We start from the raw sequence: 21,269 nt of genomic DNA on the forward strand, positions 1-21,269 counted from the left end.
AGTGAATGTAATAAGTAGGTTAATTTAATTGCCCACTTTAGTTCAGTCGCACATGCCCTGCATAGCCATTTTATGCAGGGTATCACGAATCACGGCCACATACAACAAAACAATTACCTGCTGCTGTTTCTGCTGTTATTTCAGTTTTCTGATGATGTCGTAAGCATAATTCGAGCTATTCTCCACACTGATAAGGAATCCAGACAACAGCTGAGATGTGTTAATGAAGCTCTCACTTACCAAGTGCAGCTACTACTCATATAGTACTATATGTGCATATATTGGTGGCAGGAGGCGCGTCTGTTGTCGTCTGTCGTCTGTCGTGTGGGGTGCATGCGGAGGGTGGCACGTAGCAAGTTGCAGGCAGCAAGCTGGCAACGTGGGCAAGTCGCTTATCTTATCAGCCAGCCATATGCTGATGACTGTGTGTGTGTGTGTGTGTGTGTGTGAGTTTCTGTGCATAAAAACAGAAACGAAAACACAACAGAAATCGGAATCGAATCGAATCGAAAATGTATACCAAAATGTGCTCGTATGTCGCATGTGGTACATCTGTTACTTAAGCCCAACGATTGCCATAGAGTTTCAGTTTAGTTTGTTGTGTGGACGCAGCAACAAGTGTACTCCGCAGTAACAGTAACAGCAGCAACAGTTACAGCAGCAGCAGCAGCAACAGTTACAGCAGCTGTGCGAATATTACTGAAGCGCAACAAGTGCCAGCAAGAGATTAAAATAGAAGAGAGTAGGAGAGTGTGAGTGAGAGTGAGAGTGAGAGAATAGCGGTCTTCAAGTTCGCGCCACGTTCCCTCAATTAGTTTGTGCGGAGTGCAAGGCATTTAAATATAAATTTGCATTAAGACTGCAATTTTATCAAATTAAGCGAAACGAAATAAATTCATTAAACGAACTGAATTCAATTGGCAACCACAACCACAGACACAGCCACAGCCACAACCGCTATCGTAACTGCAACTGCGACTGCAGGCAGCTGAAAGTGAAAGGAAACGGAACAGAGAAAGAAAAAGGGAGGCAACGCAGAAAATGCTACTCAAAGGCATCCAATTGCTGCGAAGCGGGTAAGTTTTAATCTGATTTAAGTGTAGTGTATTAAGCGGGTCATTGTCAACCTGCGGTTAACCACGTAGGGCACAACATTGAGACAGCTTAGCAGAGACATCTATTCAGCTTATCGCTGACATTGTACGGTTCACTTGGCTTACCAGCTGTAAACATCTATTCTAATGTTGTAAATAGGTTTTATTGATAATAAACCTGCCTCAAGCAGACCTAGATTTCTTTTATAGACTCTTATCCCTTACAACATTTGCTATTTAATCTCAAGCAGAGGAAATTTCCATGCAGCACAGGCACAGCATCTTCAATGTTAATGCCGCAATGCCATAGATTAACCACAAGATCAATGCACTCCCGAGAACAACAATAACAACAACCTCAACTAGTGCACAGTCTGTAAAAAGCTCTCAAGTTCTTGCTCTCTTCATTCTGTCTCAGTAGCTCTCGCTCATATTTTCTCACGCATATGTTTACAGACTTAGTTTGTTTATAAACAATTTACACGCACGCTATTAAATCGTACAGTCCCCACCACCCGCAACGTACCCTTAGTTCGTTTTATCAATGAACTGACTGCTGTTATAAAACTTTAAGTATGCGCTTAAAAGTATGCAACACTTTTCAGTCACGACAATTGCAGAACTTTAAGCGCGTAATCTAACACTCTATGTGACTTATGTTAAGGCAGCGTTACTTAGCAGACTTCTCTACTGTTAATCAAATTTGAAAATAAGTAAACAACAAAAGCAATATTAAATTCTTGCACTCCCTTTAAGCAGGTCTGTCAATTGTTCAAAGTTTGTTTGATTCTTAAAAAATGTTGCATACTTTGGGGCTGACACTAAATAGTAAGATTGCTCGAAATTGTATTGCATACTTTTGTGGGCAAAAGCTGTCATGATAAGCATTTGCCTTGTAATCTTTGTCCGCTTTGCACTGCGCGTTCTTTGTTAGCTGTTGATCAACAGCTGCCACACCCCTCACCGTACGCCCACGCTTCGTATAATATTTTTGTGTTTTTGTTTTGGCTCCGGTTTTTTCTGCTCTTTGCGTGCGTTGAGAGCGGGAAGCGATCGGAGAGCGAAGTGTGCAGCTGGCCGACTGGTTCTGCCGACTCTCTTTGTCAGTGCTCGTGTGAGAGTGTGCGCGTATCTGTGTGTCTGACGTTGTTGGCGGGTAAACAACCAAAACAAAAACAAATCGCTGCTTGTGTTGGTGCTGGTGCTGCCTTTGTTTTTGAGGGCGCTTAGCAACAGCACCGGACACTGGAAATCAGAAAACAGAAAACAGAAATAAATGAAATCTCTTTTAGCTTTTAGTTACTTGTTTGGCTTGTTGTTTGCTTTTGTTTTGATAGCCGCTTTGGTGTGGCGTGTTTTTAATGTTATGTTTTTTTTTGGCCCGCTATTGGCCAAGTGTTGCGAGTGGCCTGACAACTTCGAAGAGGCTTTGCTTTGGTTTCCTTTTCATATGCTTTATCAAACTGCAGGCCAAGTACTTCTATCTGACAGACTCTATTGTTGTTATTGCTTGTGCAATCCGTTGACAGTTGCTAGCGACGTTCTTCTGACACGCTGATGATAACCTTAGACAACCCGACGACAGCGACAACAACAGACAGCGACAACGACAACGACATCGACAACGGCAATAATATTATTATTATTGTTGTTGTTGACGCTATTTTGTTAGCCGAGCCCCCCAAGTGAGCGCGTGTAGACCAACAAAGCAGAAATACAAATAGAACTTGAAAAAGAAATAATAATATTCAAATAAATAAATACAATAATATTTGTGCAGTTTTCTTTATTGAATGAATAACAATAATAAACATAGAAAATCTGTAATAGTAATTATGGTATAATAACATTTATCAAATTAGCCACGCGACTCATCCAATTACTTTCTCAGAAGTCTTTGTTTCACATCGATCAATAAAATTCTGGAAGAATTCACTTGCTAATTATGTCGAATTGTTTATTTCTTATCTGTTATCAGTTAATGGTTTGTTTACGAGTAGAACACTCACATATTTGGGTTCATTTCGGTTTCGCTTGGGTTTTATAGAATATTTCAGTCGAAGATAAGATAAGATAAATAATTGTCATTGGGTAAACACATGTTCTCTATGATATATAATTTCGATGACGTGTAATACAGAATTTATCAATATTCCAAAACGCCATAGATACTTTGCCAGACAGTGTATCTTATAGAAAAAACTAGAGCACCCGCATAGTAAACGACTTTAACGGCATTACAGCGTGTGCAAATACATTATACATATATGTACAGACTTCTGTCTATAATCTAAGTACTTGCCACCTACGTTCTCTATAGAGTGTGTCGGTCGCTTATCAATTGGTAAACGGACGCTGTCGCTTCTTGGACTTTGATATGTCATAGAGCTCATTAGTATAATCAAATAGTTTACACTAAATAATCATAGTTCCTGCAATTACCAGTTATTGCTGGTTCTTGAATTGTGGGGCAACTTTCAACGCAGTTTATTGGCCTTGGCCTTCAGTAGGCATCATTTTAATTTAATTACCGATGACTCGGACAACATTCCCAAAGTAGATACGCTACAAATCATCCTCAACTTATATTTATTTCCCTGTAACCCATTATATGGGCCAACATTCCAGACAGTTCGTTGACCTTGGCCTTTAATAGGTAACATATTATGTTGTCAAGGACAAATGTTTCATACTCGATCGGTATAGCATTTATTACATTGATTTTGGGCATTTCTCTAGTGTTTTTTCTATACAATCAATTTGGGAACTTTTGTTAATCATTCCTGATTGTTTAAGGTCAATTTCGGGGAAAAACTAGCTGGAAAAACTAGCCATCGCTAAAAAAAAACAGCTAAAAAATAGTAACTATAATTTATCGTATTAAAGAATAGATTTTCTTTAACAACATAATAAATTCAGAAACTGTTTTTAAAATTTTATTTTGATCTTTTTTTTTTTTAATTTTGCAAGTATTAAGAGTATGGGAGTCATGTTATCTAACAGTACAGTATAACAGTTGCTTCAATGCAAACTCTATCTCCAGAGTAATTAACAGTTTTGTTCACTATGAAATAATATTCCTTTATAAAAAAGAAACATCATCTAAATCTGTTCATTGCTGATTGTATAGCATCTATAGATTGTGAATAGAATTGTGACGTCAATAACTGATGGGGAAAACTTTCCATCAGCTCATCCCAAGTCCAATTACGTGATTGATCTACCGTGACTAAGACATTAAAGTGACGAAACCCCATTTTAATCGACGTCATACTTAAAGCAGAACTGTAACTAATTAGGCACAGAACTAAATAAAGTAAAGTGCTGTTTAGTTAGAGCCACGCGTCGACAGCAAAAGACATTTGTCTGGTCAGCTCGATCGGTCTGTGGAAACTGGTTAAAACTGGTGCTGAAAACTCGTTTGTTTTGCGTTTCGTTATTTTGATGGCCAGCTGATAAGGTCCCAAGTGGAGCCTTCAAGTAATACATATGTCTGATTAGGGGGCTGCCCTTAGTCTATTGCCAAAACTAAGGCGAACGGCCAAGGCGAGTTAATGAACCTGCCCAAGTCCAAAGCTAAGCAACCTGTTTGCAAAAAATCAGAGCCCTTAGAATGAGATTCATTTGAAATTTTCTCCTCATTTGTGTTGCTACGCATTCTAAAATAAAAGTGCCACGTCAAATCAAATATATATACAAGACCTATTCAGATATGTATATATCTATATTCATACTTACTCGTATAAAGCAATAAACTTTTCATATAAACATGCATATAAAAATAAAAACACGCGCTTGTTAATTTTCTGCGTATTTCACATGAAAAACTCAACGAAAAAAAAATATATATATATATATATATGTATGTATATATATTTGTAGTACGAAAATAAATGTGTCACAGCAATGACAACAAAGCAGCAGCTAGCACCTATATACCCATTACTTTCAGCATCTAAAAGGGTATGCATTAGAGTGTTGGTTGCTAACAGTATTCCCCTTTCGATGTAAGTACAAACATAGGGTATTTTAAGGACCAGACAATTTTTTTTTAATTTTAAGCTTTGTTTCTAGGGAAGTATGCTAATTATGGGATTTTCCTTAGTTGATTACTTTAATTTTTAATTGCTTTAGTCAAAACAGCTTAAAATTATGCATACTTCTTTCCATTATACAGGGTATATTCAAGTCACTTTTGTTCTTGTATTGAATTAACAAAGCATACAATGCAGAAAGATAAAAATGTACTTGCCATTTACAAATGGCAAACGAAAAGAAGAAAGACATTTTCTCATTTAAATGTTCCAATCCCAATCCAAATCCCAAATCAACATGTCCACTCTCCCATCTTCGATTCGTTTACATAGACAGGCCCTGGTTTGTTATCAACAAAAATAGATTTCTAGTTCGTATGAACGCGTGGCAGTAATCAAATATTATAGAAAGATTTGTGCCAAACAATTAGTTGCAAGTGTCGAAGCTGACAGCGAAAATTTTGAATAAACAACACAAGTCATACGCATTTAATCTACCCGACTAACCTGGGCGAATTCTTATCACTAGTTAATTTATGCCACTTAATAGCTAAAAATTCCAAATTTTTGTAGCTTTTTCCGCTAAGAGTCCCACAAACCATACTAAATACTCCCACTAACGGCTAAACAAAAACCTTAAATTTACAGAAGCCCACAAATCAGCGTACATTTTTAACATGTATTATTTATGCATATTTTTTTGTTGCAAAAAACCAAAACAAAACAAATGCAAATAAGTCAAAAGAAATAAAGCAAATCAACAAAGTGGAAAGCCAAATATGTACTGATCGAATGACAATAAAAACTGTCAATTAGATTAAAGCGAAAAAGCGAACAAAACAATATCATATTATTTGAAAATCATTTTATTTAAATTAACATACTAATTAGCGCTTTTGCTGCCAACGTCAATGCAAGAAGGTTAATTTAACAAATCCTCAACTAAGATAGTGGCTAAAAATGTTTTTTATATACATAAGAGCCAAAATATATTAAATTATAACGATATCGAGTTCGTAATACCTGTATCTACAGAAAGTGAGACTATTTAATTTGTTTTCTTCATTCTTGTGTTTGTATTTGAAGTCTTAAAATCATCGATGCATTTTTAATAGATTATATAAATATTTTGAGCCTCTGTATGATCCCGTTGAACCGTCGACCACAACAATTTTTAAACAAATTAAAATATTAGTAGTATTTAAAATTCATTTTGAGGACTTTTAATAAAAAAAAATATATAGAATTTACTCAGATTTTCTATCAAATTTTTTCCACATTATATTGTTGGGCATTTCCATATTATATATTAATTTTACTTTAGTCAACATGATTTAAACATTCGTAGAAAAACTTATTAGTTGTTTAAGTCAAGATTTTAGATTGACAGAATTGTTGGAGATCCATATTCTCTACACTTAATATACTCTTAAAAATTTCTAATTCAAAATGATCTATTTAAACTTCTTTTTTGTTTACTCGATGAAATTGTAGATTCAGCATTGAGTTAATTAATATCATGCCACAGTCATGCACAAAATGTGTGTTAATGACGCTATCCAGGGCAGACATAACACACACCACAGACACACACACACACACACACACACACAGTCCGAGTCAAATGCGCAGTTCCGAAAACTACGATAATGTTGGTCTGCCCAAATAAATGAGATTACATATGTACATCAATTGATGTGACGTCACCAAATGAAATATATGTAGATTGAGAGCGAGACCAGCGAATGGACTTTGTACCGCTGTCAATGTAACTAAGTATATGAGTGCCCCAGATATTGAGATATGAGCTGATTAAATAAAATAGATGATTACAAAGAGTTGCTGATAGGCTGATGAGGCAGGAACACAACTGCAACTGCGTCATTGTGGCTGCTAATTGCAGGACACGTGTAGAGAGTTATCCTAATTTATAAATTATAATTTCTAAATGTGACTAGCATTCAGTGTCAGTTGGTGCCAATGGCAAACGATCAGCTGAAACAACAGAGAGTCGAGTGAAGAGCTGCGATCAAAACAGAGAGCAATTCCCAGAGAGACGTTGGCTGATGAAACATTGCATCACTTTGTACAGCCGGTTCAGATCGAGACGATCTACAATACGCAACCCAATGAAAGTGACGCCGTCAAAACAACACATGCTCTCTCGCTCTCTGTCTCTCTCTTTTACAATTTTTCTCTCACTCCGTCAGAGACAATTGAAGGTTGCCTCCATTTTGCTGCTGCTCTTGGAATCCCCAAACCGAACTCTGTGCTGTGCTAAAGTCTGAGCAAGTTTTTCATGATATCAAAGCAGACAGCAAAACAAATATAAATAAAAACGCACTAATAAAATGATATCGACTATGTGATACGCTATAATCAGCTTAAAGTACTACAAAGTTTGATAGGCAGACAAACTATTATTATATCTGAGCGAAACAAATTTTAAGTAGATGAAATACGATCAACAATAGCTTAAACTTAATTTAAAAGTAATTAAACACCAGATTCAAAGCACTTAGTTACCATTAAATTAAAGTTTTGCATTTTAAAAAGGTCGTTTATCGATTAGTTCATAAATTAACCAAATCTAATCAATTTGCACTCTAACAAACACATTCAACCCCACATATATTGCTTGATATGTGCAGGGTATACGCAGAAACCTGCAGAACCAGCCAACAGCTGATTAGCCAGTTTTGATTTTTACAATTGTGTGGGGCAAATAAAACGTCGCCTCAACTCTTTTTTTCAAGCAGCTGTCAAGCATACTTAGAATACTAATTGAGGTACAGTTGTGCCCAAGCGCTAATAGTCGTACAGCAGCTGTTAGTTGATCAGTTCGTTTGGATGTGGGTGGTAGACCCTCACTTAACCTCTAAGTGTCTTTACCAATTTATGTCTCTCTAACTCTTGATAGTAATCTATGTTAATTTCATTTTTATTTCGTATATCAATTAATTAAATTGTTTTCCTATATTCAATCTTTTTGCAATAATCTCAATCTCTGTGATCTTTTTAATTTCTATCTAATCTGGTTAGCTTCATTAATCTATTTCTTTGACTCTTTTAACTCTAAGCTAATCTTAAGAATTTCTTTTATTCCTTTAAGTAACCATTAACAAGTTCAATCAATATTAGATCATCAATCTCTACCAATTTCTATTTCCTCTAACTGATCTCACATACATATATATATCTTTTCTATTGCTCCTTTTTAGGTTGGTTGTTCCGCCCAAGAGTTACAACTTTCGTCTGGTTTGTCGTGCCCTGTCCGTGCAATATGGCGATACGAGGACTCTGACACCCGCTGTCAAGGATTACGTGGACAAATGCGTGGGACTCTGCCAGCCGGAGCAGGTCCACATCTGTGATGGCAGCACGGCGGAGAGTAAACTACTGCAGAGTTTGATGCTGAAACAAGGAACCATTGTGCCGCTGCCCAAGTACGACAACTGCTGGTTGGCCAGGACCAATCCCGCTGATGTGGCCCGTGTGGAGTCCAAGACATTCATCTGCACGGACCGCAGGGAGCAAACCGTTCCAGTGACGCCGAACTCTACACCCGGCACCCTGGGAAACTGGATCTCTGAGGCTGACCTGAAGGCGGCCATCGCAGAACGTTTTCCGGGCTGCATGAAGGGACGCACCATGTATGTGATACCCTTCAGCATGGGTCCAGTGGGATCGCCACTCTCCAAGATCGGCATCGAAATCACCGACTCGCCGTATGTCGTCGAATCCATGAAGATAATGACGCGTGCCGGCTCTCCAGTGCTGCAAGTGCTTCAACAGGGGGATGGCCAGTTCGTCAAGTGCCTTCACTCAGTGGGTACACCTGCCAGCGGTGTCCAAGCGCAGCCATCCTGGCCCTGCGATCCCGAACGTACCATCATTCTGCATAAGCCCGCAGAGAATGAGATCGTCTCCTATGGCTCTGGCTATGGTGGCAACTCGCTGCTGGGCAAGAAGTGCTTCGCTCTGCGCATTGGCAGCACCATTGCCAAGCGGGAGGGCTGGCTGGCCGAGCACATGCTCATCCTGGGCATCACCAATCCGCAGGGTAAGAAAATCTACGTGGCCGCCGCCTTCCCCTCCGCCTGTGGCAAGACCAACCTGGCCATGATGACGCCCACTCTGCCGGGCTACAAGGTGGAGTGTGTGGGCGACGACATTGCCTGGATGAAGTTCGATTCCCAGGGTGTTCTGCGTGCCATCAATCCCGAGAATGGCTTCTTTGGTGTTGCTCCTGGCACTTCGCGTGCCACAAATCCCATTGCCATGGACACGGTCTTCCGCAATACGGTATTCACCAATGTGGCCTCCACCTCTGACGGGGGCGTCTATTGGGAAGGCATGGAGTCATCTCAACTGGCCGATGTCACCGTCACCGACTGGCTGGGCAAGCCCTGGTCCAAGGACTCGGGCAAACCGGCCGCTCATCCCAACTCCCGCTTCTGCACCCCTGCCGCCCAGTGTCCCATCATTGATCCCGCCTGGGAGGATAGCGCCGGCGTGCCCATCTCTGCCATACTCTTCGGCGGTCGTCGTCCCGCGGGTGTCCCTCTAGTCTACGAGGCACGCGACTGGTCCCATGGTGTCTTCATTGGCGCCGCGATGCGCAGTGAGGCGACTGCCGCGGCGGAGCACAAGGCCAAGGTGATCATGCACGATCCCTTTGCGATGCGTCCCTTCTTCGGCTACAACTTTGGTGACTACCTGGGCCACTGGCTGAGCATGGAGCAACGCGGTCAGGTGCCCAAGATCTTCCACGTCAACTGGTTCCGCAAGAGCTCTGAGGGCAAGTTCCTTTGGCCCGGCTTTGGGGATAACTCACGCGTTCTGGACTGGATCTTCCGCCGTGTGCAGGGCGAGAATTGTTACGAGGAGTCGCCAATTGGTCGCCTGCCCAGCAAGGACGCACTGAACGTGGCCGGGCTCGAAGATAGCGTGGATCTCAAGCAGCTCTTCGACCTGCCCAAGGACTTTTGGCAACAGGAGGTCACTGAGATTGAGCAGTACTTTGAGGCGCAGGTGGGTGGACATCTGCCCCGTGCTGTGGCGACACAACTGGCTGAGCTGAAGGCGCGTGTGGCAACCATGTGATGTGCAGAAATTGGGTTCCATAGGTTATTGGTAATCTTAGTTTAATAAAAGTCTAATAAAACGAGCGAGAGATTTTGTTGTAGCAAGTTCATTATTATTAAATGGGACAGCTTATCAATTTGTTTATGGTCTAGGGAGAGCACCATTGAGTCGGAGGCCCGTCCACAATTGGCGTAAACAAGCATATAAATCCATAATCGTCTTAACCTCTCTGCACTGCTGCTAATTATCAAGATTTTAGCGAAAACAAGCAAATAAAAACACCGAAAAACAATTGGACAGCAAAAAAAAACTTTATGGATCGCGACTCAGCGAACGTTGATCTTGAAAAGAAAAGAAAACCAGCCCCCGTCGTTGCCAAGGTCTGATTATCGACCCTGTCACGGGGTGGTGTGATTCCATATGCACCAAAAACACTGACACTAATACTAACACACAACATTGATAAGCCCGAAAGAGCGTCGAGGAAAAAGGGTTTCAGATCCGGCTCTCTGTGGGTACCATATGTTAATCAGTCGGTAGTTTATCTTAATCTGAGAGAAGCTGCAAGTAGAAGCATCTCTGAAATACACTGCTGATAATACATGAGGTTTATTTTACAGAATCCAAAATTCTACTAAAACTTAAACTTCAAATTATTATTATTATTTTTTTTTTTTGATACATTTTAATAATATTTTGAGCACGCTACATGCTACTTAAAGCATTTTCAGTGCAATTTCAAGAATTAACAGCTGAACAGGTAAGTTACAGATTTTTAAAAATGCCAGGGTTCGAACCCAGCTATTTTTCAAACTGTAGTTCTAGTTATGTGATACGTCGGCCACAAAAAGTTTAACTATTTTAGATTTTTTTTTTTTTGTTACACTATAATTTTGGTTAGATCCGCCTGAACTATAATGGATTACTTGATTACTAATTTTTACTTGCGTATTCCTTGATTCTCTGAGCTAATGCTATAAGCAACTGTTTATGTGCTGAACCGTTGCTTAAGTTAAGACTGAAGAAAGCCTACGTAATCGTACATAATACTGTCAATAATTAGATCCGGTTCGTTGCTAACGCTATTAATTAAAAAAAAAAGAGCTCAGGTCTATATTTAGAAAATATTTTCCACTGTCGATCAGATTCTAGGGGCTCGCTTAACAGCTGATAACCCGGATTGACAAGCCGATGTAATAAATATAGCTATAGCTTCAGTATTTCTATATATTTCAGTATTGATTTGCTAATGCATTTACGTAAATTCAAAAAATAAAGTCAAGTCATCCGTCGATCTTTGAACGTCGGCGAGGAAAGAGGGTGTTTAGTGTTAGGAGGCAGGGCAGGTAGGGGTGTGTGCGAACGGAATCACAAGCAGACAGACAGTAATAATGCTGCTGATGATGATCAGGCTTATCAAGCTGAACTAGAAAAACAAGTCCATGGTTTATAAATAAATACACGAAAAAATTTCAGCGATTTTTTTTGTTGCCATTTTAAAAGGCGCGTGGAGACTGGAGCTGATAATAAGAAAAAAAGAAACCCTTGATTTCAGTAGGGATACTTTCAAGGTGGTTCAGCTCTTAGACTTAGCTGACATACCATAACATATGAGTTCAGTTTGGAGCACCTTCATTTCTCCTTCCACAGGCAATGAACACATGATCGAAAGTCATTCGGCTATTATTGGGTACAACATGTCACATGAATAATGCCAACAACGTGTGGCTGGCCATTCATGGCCTCCAAAGGCTTTTGGCTGATGGCCATGGCCAACATTAAAATAGAGAATACAGAGCATATATGTTAGATGAGAGAACTCACATGAACAGATCATCCAATTTTCCGTCACCAGTTTTTTGCATACTAGTATACAAAAAAAAAGTGAAATTTTTTGGCAGCGTTTCAAAAAATTTTATGCCATGTGATGTTGGTCTAAACGTAGGTGGGCGCGTGTACAACCAAAAGGGGGAAAAAGTGTCAGATTAGCTATTAATTAGTTGGTCTATAGTAGATAATTCAGATAGGCAGTTGAACGATATGAGAAATAATAGAACAAATTGCAAGAAAACAGACAGTTGATTATGACATCGGAAGATTATTTAAATTTCCAACAGAAATTTCACTGACTTTTATTTCTAAAATCTGCTTAATAAGCTTAAGTTAAGTCGTTATTTATTTGTCGATAACTGAAACATTTCAAATACCAAATATATACTGTATAGGTAGATTGCTTATCAGTTAATGACGATAAGGAGGGATACGATATAACGAGAGCGCTATTTGTATAGTTTCTACATATGCGGATAGAGTTTATGGGTAAACTGTTTACATTGCCTCGAAATGCCAATTGAGTGCTATTTAAACAGCGTATTTGACTGATATCGACTAAAAACATAAATAAGCAAAATAATAAAATTAGCAACTAGCGAAAAATATCAACAAGTTCCCCCGATTCTTATCACTACGTAACGATTGCGTATCAAGCGAAAGAAAGCAAAAAGTGGGAACCAACGACATCAAAAATAATTGTAGAAACTTGCCCCAGCAACAACAAAAACAACAACTACAACAACATTTCATACGCGCTGAGTCTGTTGTCAAGCGGCATGCAATAACAGCAAATAAACCCCGCTCCCTCCCACCGCAGCCCCCTTTATCTACGAAAAACCAAAACAATCGGCGAGCCCCTCAGCGACGGGCCAATCAGCGCTGCCGAAGTTTGACTCGACGCCTCACAGAACCGATTGCCGAACGTTGAGCCGATCGCTGGCCGAACATGTTCTAGTCGGATCGGGCAGGCGCTAGCATTGCCTTCGCCGGAGCGTATAAAAGGCAGCCAGAGCGGCCAGTTGGCATCAGTTACTCGTGGACTGAGTAAATGGAAAGATCAAGTGAAACATTCAATTTCAGTGATCTGAAAATCAAATTGATTTTTGACAAAAAACTCTGGCGAAACATAGCACAGCAATAAATCCAACAACAGCAAATACAGAACTGTACTAAAAATACAATCAAATTGTGATAATTGATAATTGTGATATTTAACAAATATTATATTTGCCCATAGCAAAAGCAATATAAATAAATACATTTGTGCGCCATATTCCAAAGTCTTATAAAAGAAATAATCTTAAACTAAACAAATAATAAATATACAAATAAAAAACAACTAACAAAATGCCTGAGCTCATTGAAAACAAAATTATGTAAGTACGAGTTGTTGAAAAGAAGAAGATAAAAAGAAAAATATGACATAAAAAACATATGTATGCCTAACCTGTCGGCCGAAGTCTCTAGAGCTGTGCATTTTCATAGAATGACCCAAAATGTATTTTTATAGAAATGTTTCATTGCATTTCAACTAAATTTTCAATGACTTTCCTGCAAAATTCTTGAAAAATATGACCACTTTCTTTTTTAAAATTCCTATTGCAAATTACTTATTATAGCAATCTTAAAAATTATATATTATTATTATTTAGATCGCATGCCAAATAAAAATAATCATTTATTGAAATCTTATGTCTACATCGTTAAAAAAAAGATTGGTTGCTATAATCAGGAATATTTAATTTTAAAACAAAACAATTTTAATAGATTTGAATATTACAAATACAAAAACAAAGTGAAATGTGGTCTGAAATTCAAAATGTTTTCTCTATTTTGGGAATTTTTAGTACTGTACGCATTTTTTTGTACAAAATTTAAATTTTTTCCTTTTTTTTTGGTGAATTTTCAATATTATTGTACAAAATTTAATTTTTTGCACAATTTTTTTTTTTTTTTTGGAGTTTTCAATATTATTCTATTTATGATAAATGCTTTTTTCCAAAATTTTCTAAATAAATATTTAATAATAATTTATTAATAAGTAAATAAAAATAAAATAATAATTATTCTTTAATAAGTAAACGAACCTAAAATAAATGCAATAATAATATGGATTCGGTGTAGAACTAATCGAACCTGACCCACCCTGACCCACTGACTGAGTTTCTGACCCACATACTTTTCAAACAACTCTCGCTAATAAGATCTTTCTCTCTCTCTTTTTGCTTCTCTCTTCAGCTCCGCCAATGGCTGCGGTCTTCCCCAACTGCACAAGCAGCGCCAGGACAACTGTGGACTCTACAGTCACATCCGTGGCATTCCCACCTCCTTCGGCGATGTGAGCTCCTTGACAGCTGGAGTGCGCAACTTTGTGGAGGAGGCCATTGCCCTGTGCCAGCCTGACCAGGTGCACATCTGCGATGGCAGCGAGCAGGAGAACAAGATGCTCATCAAGACCCTGCTGGAGGAGGGCACCATTGTGCCGCTGCCCAAGTATGATAACTGCTGGTTGGCCAGAACCAATCCCGCTGATGTGGCCCGTGTGGAGTCCAAGACATTCATCTGCACGGAGGAGCGTGAGGAGACGATTCCCACGCCCAAGGATGGCGTCAAAGGTACCCTGGGCAACTGGATTTCGCCCATGGACATGGAGTCAGCCATTCAGCAACGCTTCCCCGGCTGCATGAAGGGACGCACCATGTATGTGGTGCCCTTCAGCATGGGTCCCGTTGGCTCACCGCTCTCCAAGATCGGCATTGAAGTCACTGATTCCGCCTACGTGGTCGCCTCCATGCGCATCATGACCCGCATGGGAGCCGCGGTGCTCCAGCAGCTGGCCAAGAAGGAGGAGTTTGTGCGTGCCCTGCACTCTGTGGGCACCCCGGCCAACGGCCAGGTGGAGCAGCCTTCCTGGCCCTGCGATCCCGAGCGTACCATCATTCTGCACAAGCCTGCCGAGAATCTGATCGTCTCCTATGGCTCCGGCTATGGTGGCAACTCGTTGCTGGGCAAGAAGTGCTTCGCTCTGCGCATTGGCAGCACCATTGCCAAGCGGGAGGGTTGGCTGGCCGAGCACATGCTCATCCTGGGCATCACCGATCCCAAGGGCGTCAAGAAGTACATCACGGCGGCCTTCCCTTCGGCCTGTGGCAAGACCAACTTGGCCATGTTGAACCCCTCGCTGGCCGACTACAAGGTGGAGTGTGTGGGCGACGACATCGCCTGGATGAAGTTCGATTCGCAGGGTGTTCTGCGTGCCATCAATCCCGAGAATGGATTCTTTGGCGTTGCTCCCGGTACCTCGATGGAGACCAATCCTATTGCCATGGGCACGGTCTTCAAGAACACCATTTTCACCAATGTGGCATCCACATCTGATGGTGGCGTCTTCTGGGAGGGCATGGAGAGCAGCTTGGCTCCCAATGTACAAATCACCGATTGGCTGGGCAAGCCCTGGTCCAAGGACTCGGGCAAACCTGCCGCTCATCCCAACTCCCGCTTCTGCACTCCTGCCGCCCAGTGTCCCATCATCGATGGCGCCTGGGAGGATCCCGCTGGTGTACCCATCTCTGCGATGCTCTTCGGTGGTCGCCGTCCCGCCGGTGTGCCCCTGATCTACGAGGCACGCGACTGGTCCCATGGCGTCTTCATTGGCGCCTCCATGCGCAGTGAGGCGACTGCCGCGGCGGAGCACAAGGGCAAGATGATCATGCACGATCCGTTTGCGATGCGTCCCTTCTTCGGCTACAACTTTGGTGACTATGTGGCACATTGGTTGAGCATGGAGAAGCGCGGCAAGGTGCCCAAGATCTTCCACGTCAACTGGTTCCGCAAGAGCGATCAGGGTAAATTCATGTGGCCCGGATACGGCGAGAACTCCCGTGTGCTCGAGTGGATTCTGCGTCGCTGCAATGGCGAAGATTGTTATGAGGACTCAGCGATTGGTCGCATTCCCGCAGCTGGAGAACTCAACTTGGCTGGCATGAAGGAGCAGATCGACTTGAAGCAGCTCTTCTCGCTGCCCAAGGACTTCTGGACACAGGAGGTGAAGGACATCCGCAACTATTTCGAGTCCCAAGTGGGAGCCGATCTGCCAGCCAGCATCTATTCCGAGCTGGAAAAGCTGAGCGAACGCGTTGCAGATTTGTAAAAGAATCGAAGCTTTGAAGCTGAGAGCATTTTACAAGCTCCATCCCAACACACACACACACACATATACACACACATCTTTACCCGCCCTGCAACACCTGTACCATTAAGCAACTATCCCCAAACAACCAAAATCATACCTATAGCCATAATACACCCCAAGTTAAACCTACCCGCATATACTCTATCTAATCCCAAGACTATGCAAAATTCACAATTCTTCACTTAAGTCGTTTCTTTAGTTTTAAGCCGCAGACTTCCAAAACTATTTATTGTATAAGCTCTAGCGTTAAGTTTACTTCTAAGTTAAAACCATAATGTAAATTATATATTAAACAAAAATGAAATGAAAACAAAAGAACAAAAAAAATCAAAAAAACTGAAATTATAATAAAACCAAATGATTTTAACACAAAGAACATAATATATTGATTTTTAATTTTTAATGTGAAGAATCAACTAAAAATATTCCTTGCAACTCGATAGGAAAGTCTACTGAAAATTGGAGAAAACAAGTTTATAAAATTTTTTTATTTAAGATAATTAATTAAGTATAGCTAAAATTTCTTAAAAAAGAAAATGCGAAAATTCAAAATAGAAAACTATAATGTCAAAACTGAAAAAATTTAGATATCTCTGATAAAGGCCAGTATCAAGTAGCCCAGAAAACGTTCTGGCAGGTTTAAACTCCATATACAAATTTCGATGGCGTAAAGAGAAGAAGAAGAATTTGACAACTATTCGATAGAAAACTTTCCGCCGAAGGAAATTTCTGGTCTACTCGAAAGTGGCCTTCAACAGTTTTTTAGCAGCTATATGATAAAGTGTACCGATTTAAACCAAACTTGGTTCTATGGGAGATATATGTTATAATGGTCCGATAAAAAATAAAAACAAACTTGATCTACTTGCAATATAAAGAAAGTCTTAAAGTCCCTCTCTGTTCAAACAGAAGAACGGACAGCTAAAAATAATTACAGCTTTGTTTTCTTTCTTTTTTTTTTGCCTCGAATTATTTATTTATTTATTTATGCACGACTAAAAGCAGTCAGCAAAGAAAAAATTACTCAGTATTAAAATTAAGTAAAGAGTTAAAATAAATTAAGCTGATCAAGAATATATATATAGTTCACATAAAGAGAATATATAAAATATGGCAACTGACACGCTTTCTTCTGCCTAGTACGCAAAAAAATATCAAAAAAAATTTAAAAAGGCAGCAAAATAACCGCAAATCTATACTAAACCCGGAAAAACGTTTTGAAAGACACACCGCTTCCAGGCTGGAAGAGCTTTTTTGGTTGAGCTGAAGCTTCTGGCTGCGTCGGCGTCAGCATCGGCGTCGACGTTGGCGTCGCCGTTAGCGTTGGCTTTCGTGCCACACACAAAATGCAGGCGAGCTGGATAACTGAGATACAGTACAGCTCGAGCTGCGGACGCGGACTGTCGGCCAATTTCGTGTGCGGCACTTGCAACACTTGCAACGCGCGGCTTTAAGCGGAAACGGAAGTGCAGCGAGAGGCAAAAAAACGGTTAACTGTACAAACTGTTGCTTGGTGTTGTTAGTTTGTTGTAGCAATAATTGTTCATGTACAAGATAGAGACAGAGTTAAAGTGAAGCAGAGTGAGAAAGAGACAGCGAGAAAGAGAAAGAGAGAGAGAGAGAGAGAGAGAGAGTGAGTGTCGTAACGCAATTAAGACAATTAGAAAAGTTAATTTCGGAAATTACAAACAAGCGCAATTTGCAAAATCAACCCAAAATGGTAAACATAAAATATGATTTCCTGCTAAGCTAAGACTGCGTGTGTGTGCGTATGTGTGTGTGTGTTGGAGCTGTCTGCTGTTAAGCTGCGATTTGACATGTTGATTTATGCGCTGCTCTTTTAACGCTCCAACTTCTCACTTTCGCTCTCTCAATATGTCTGTGTGTGTGTGTGTGTATGAGGAGCTTTGTATGTGTGTGTGTGTGTGTCGCTGGGATTACGCTTGTCCCTGTTAGCACTTGTTGCGCGCTGTTCGCCGCACAGGACACTCGCTTAATTGCTAATCCTCGCACCCAACTTTGACGCCAGACGCTTCTAATTACACGTACACGTAACTTGCCACAACTGTCCCCACTCCTTCCCCTTAGCCTCTCCACGACAAAGACTGCCCCACAAATGACGCATTTAAAACCAAATTGCCCGCCAAAGTTGTGTGCTTCCTTTCCCCCAGCTAGTCACTTAATATGCCATCAACATGAGATTTGCACAAATGGCGCGCGACAAGAATTATGTGTTGCAATAAAATCGATGGGTCTGAGGGAAATGCTGGTGGTGCCAGTGGTGCTAGTGGTGCCAAGTGGCTGCCACAGAGTCTAATAACTAAGTTGCGAACGTGACTTTTAGCCTAGAATTCTAATTTGCCATTTGGCAAAGCCAAAGCTGACCAGCTGACCAGCTAGCTCAATGTGAAAAGTTTCCCCTTGGGCGCCTCCACAAAGTAGGCTACACTTTCTTGACGTCTCTTGTATTATATTGTTTGATCCTAAGTGTTTTATGGACTTTTCTTGTTTATGCTGCACACACACACACACACAGACAGACACACACACAAATAGTTATGTATATATATATATTTACAAGAAACGCAAATTCTGTGAAGCAAGTGTTGGTCACAACTTGAAGGAGGAGGGCGGAATAGCGGTTAAGGAGGTGCGGTATTATGTGGTTGCTCAGAAAATATTTATGTTTGTTTGGACACGTACATGTGTGTGTGTGTGTGGGTGTGGGTGTGTTAAATATGTGCTTTACGGGTGCGGGCATGTAATTAAGCAAAGTTTACTTAAAAGGGTTGTGCTGGTCAGACAAGGCAACTCTAGACATTAGAGGGTTATGACTGCAGATTTACCCACAAGTTAATAGCTCTTGGAAATGCACTTGGGTTCATTACGCCTCACACTGTTGATGATAATGATGATAGTGATGATGATGGGGCGTTTTCATAAAGAAGCAGACAGTTTTGTTCACAGGTCAGAGACATTTGAACTTTTGTTGATCAGTCTTTATTAATTCATTTAACAACAACAGTCGACACAAAAAACAAATTAATTAGAATTTGAATGGAATTATAAAAAAGGTATTGAAAAATAGTGTAGCTGAAAAGATAAAAATGTTAATTTAATTTAAATAGTCTAAAAACTACTTTAAAGCTTCAATAAGTAAATGAAACTTTTATAAAATAACACTGTACGCTTTTCAAATATCCAAATCCTTGTCTCTCTTTCTATCTCTTTTTCTCTTTCAAATTTCTTCACTGTTTTATTCTTGGTTATTTTATACACAAATCCGACGCTAAATCAAATCAGTTTTCAGCTGATTTGGCCTCAGGTTATTTTTGCAAATTTATGCATAACTTTGAAATAAAATAAAACTCCTGCACAACAATTTCATAAGTTATTTCATATTCAGCGTTCAATCCGATTGACTTGAGAGTTAAAAGACTTGAATATGCTGCAATTATATTGACCATGATATAAGCTTCATTTTTTCCAACTGCTTAAAAGTCATTTGTATTCGTTTATGTTAAAAATTCTCAGAATGCTTTAAGCCAGGTATACAACGGGGTTTTCATATCCCTGTCATGCATAGACAATTCACGTAATGCCAACACAAACTGATTTTCGTTTCGACGACCAGTCGAATGGGAGATGACAGATAGATAGAGAGAGAGAGAGAGACAGATTGATGAACAGTTGGAATGAGAGGGAGTTGAGAACTGGCATTTTTTTTCTATTGATTTGTTTTTGCTGCTGTTGTTGTTGTTGTTAGTGTCCACAGATTTTTCGCACAACCAAAACTGTTGTCCTGGCAAGTTACACGGTATTGCGAAATGTTTTTTCTATTCACATTTTTATGATTATTCTATCCATGCTTCAGTCTACCTCACTCCCACTTTCAACTGTCTGTCTGTCTGTCTGTCCGTCTGTCCGTCCGTCTGTCCGTCTGTCTGTACGTCTGTTCATCTGAATGATTGGTTGCGGTGGCAACAGGCCAGGTTACGTGATTCCCAGGCACATTGAAACGTAGTTAAGTAGATACGTGCAATTCTTGACTGTAATATACCCTGTAATTAATACGCAGAACATTTCAATAGTGAATTAAGCTTTTCATTTACATTTATTATATTATCTGCTAATAATAGCATTTGACAATTATCGTTTATCTCATATTTGCTTGACGTTGATAAATTATGGTATTTATCTTCCCACATTGATTGACTTATTGGGTATTCTTTCGTTGAACTCACATTAATTCTACCGTATTGTTGTTAATGGCATAAATTAAAACTAATTTGCTTGTCTATTACAATGTTTTTGCTTTACAACCTTAATTCTATGGCTGTCAGGAACAGATTTTTGGAAATAACAGTAAATCATTTCTATGCTCTCAACTATTGCCGAAGGAAATTCAATTTTTTAAAGGTTTTATTACCGCTCTCAGTTTTAATTGTAGTTGCAGACACTTTTCTCAATTTGATAAGATTGTTGTAGAATTTTCTTTGTATTTATTAGAAACTTCTCACTTACATTTAGGAAAGAGGGCAATTTTTGTTTTTATTCCAGTCTTTTTTAGATTGTAATGCTTCCTTTCTAATTGATTAGAAGATTCGCAGTTAAAATTTTAAATTACATTCTTAATTAATTTTCTTTAGTTTATAAATTAAACGTTTATCGATTTAATAACTGTTTTCCCCTTTAAATTTGAGTTGAAAATTAAATACATTTTAAATTCTATCTTATTAATGTTTTTACAGGCTAAACTATATAAATATTAGGATTATTATTATATTTTCTAAGCCGTTAAATCGATAGTCCGTTTTAACTTTGCCAATTATTCAGCTGATAAAAAGGATAAAATTTTATATATCTCCTTCAACTGTGAACATAACTTCAGTCCTATTTATTGTCGCTTCTTTCAGCTCAAATATGTTGCACAATCGTCTTACGAGAATACTCTCAGTGGACACCTCGTTTAGGGGGTATGAAGACCAACAGGTACCTCACTGAATACACTCATGTGGCTGTATGTAT

General features: G+C 39.7%; 2 protein-coding genes across 2 annotated transcripts; both read left to right on the top strand.

The window, feature by feature from the left end:
- Positions 1–562: 562 nt before the first annotated feature.
- On the top strand, positions 563–10,320 carry LOC117783430 (phosphoenolpyruvate carboxykinase [GTP]). Its single transcript, XM_034620832.1, has 2 exons — positions 563–1,076; positions 8,350–10,320. Exons 1-2 carry the CDS (start codon positions 1,042–1,044, stop codon positions 10,232–10,234), a joined length of 1,920 nt encoding a protein of 639 aa, XP_034476723.1. The 5' UTR covers positions 563–1,041; the 3' UTR covers positions 10,235–10,320.
- Positions 10,321–13,381: 3,061 nt separating this feature from the next.
- LOC117783363 (phosphoenolpyruvate carboxykinase [GTP]) lies at positions 13,382–16,551 on the top strand. The gene is made up of 2 exons (XM_034620741.1): positions 13,382–13,425; positions 14,288–16,551. Exons 1-2 carry the CDS (start codon positions 13,397–13,399, stop codon positions 16,197–16,199), a joined length of 1,941 nt encoding a protein of 646 aa, XP_034476632.1. The 5' UTR covers positions 13,382–13,396; the 3' UTR covers positions 16,200–16,551.
- Positions 16,552–21,269: the final 4,718 nt, after the last annotated feature.

The sequence above is a fragment of the Drosophila innubila genome (genome assembly GCF_004354385.1).
Source record: "Drosophila innubila isolate TH190305 chromosome 2R unlocalized genomic scaffold, UK_Dinn_1.0 1_C_2R, whole genome shotgun sequence".
Taxonomy (NCBI): Eukaryota; Metazoa; Arthropoda; class Insecta; order Diptera; family Drosophilidae; genus Drosophila; species Drosophila innubila.

Coding starts and splice junctions, on each gene's coding strand:
- LOC117783430 (XM_034620832.1), top strand. CDS start 1,042: ATGCTACTCAAAGGCATCCAATTGCTGCGAAGCGG. Junction 1,077..8,349: donor ATCCAATTGCTGCGAAGCGG/GTAAGTTTTAAT, acceptor GCTCCTTTTTAG/GTTGGTTGTTCCGCCCAAGA.
- LOC117783363 (XM_034620741.1), top strand. CDS start 13,397: ATGCCTGAGCTCATTGAAAACAAAATTAT. Junction 13,426..14,287: donor CTCATTGAAAACAAAATTAT/GTAAGTACGAGT, acceptor TTCTCTCTTCAG/CTCCGCCAATGGCTGCGGTC.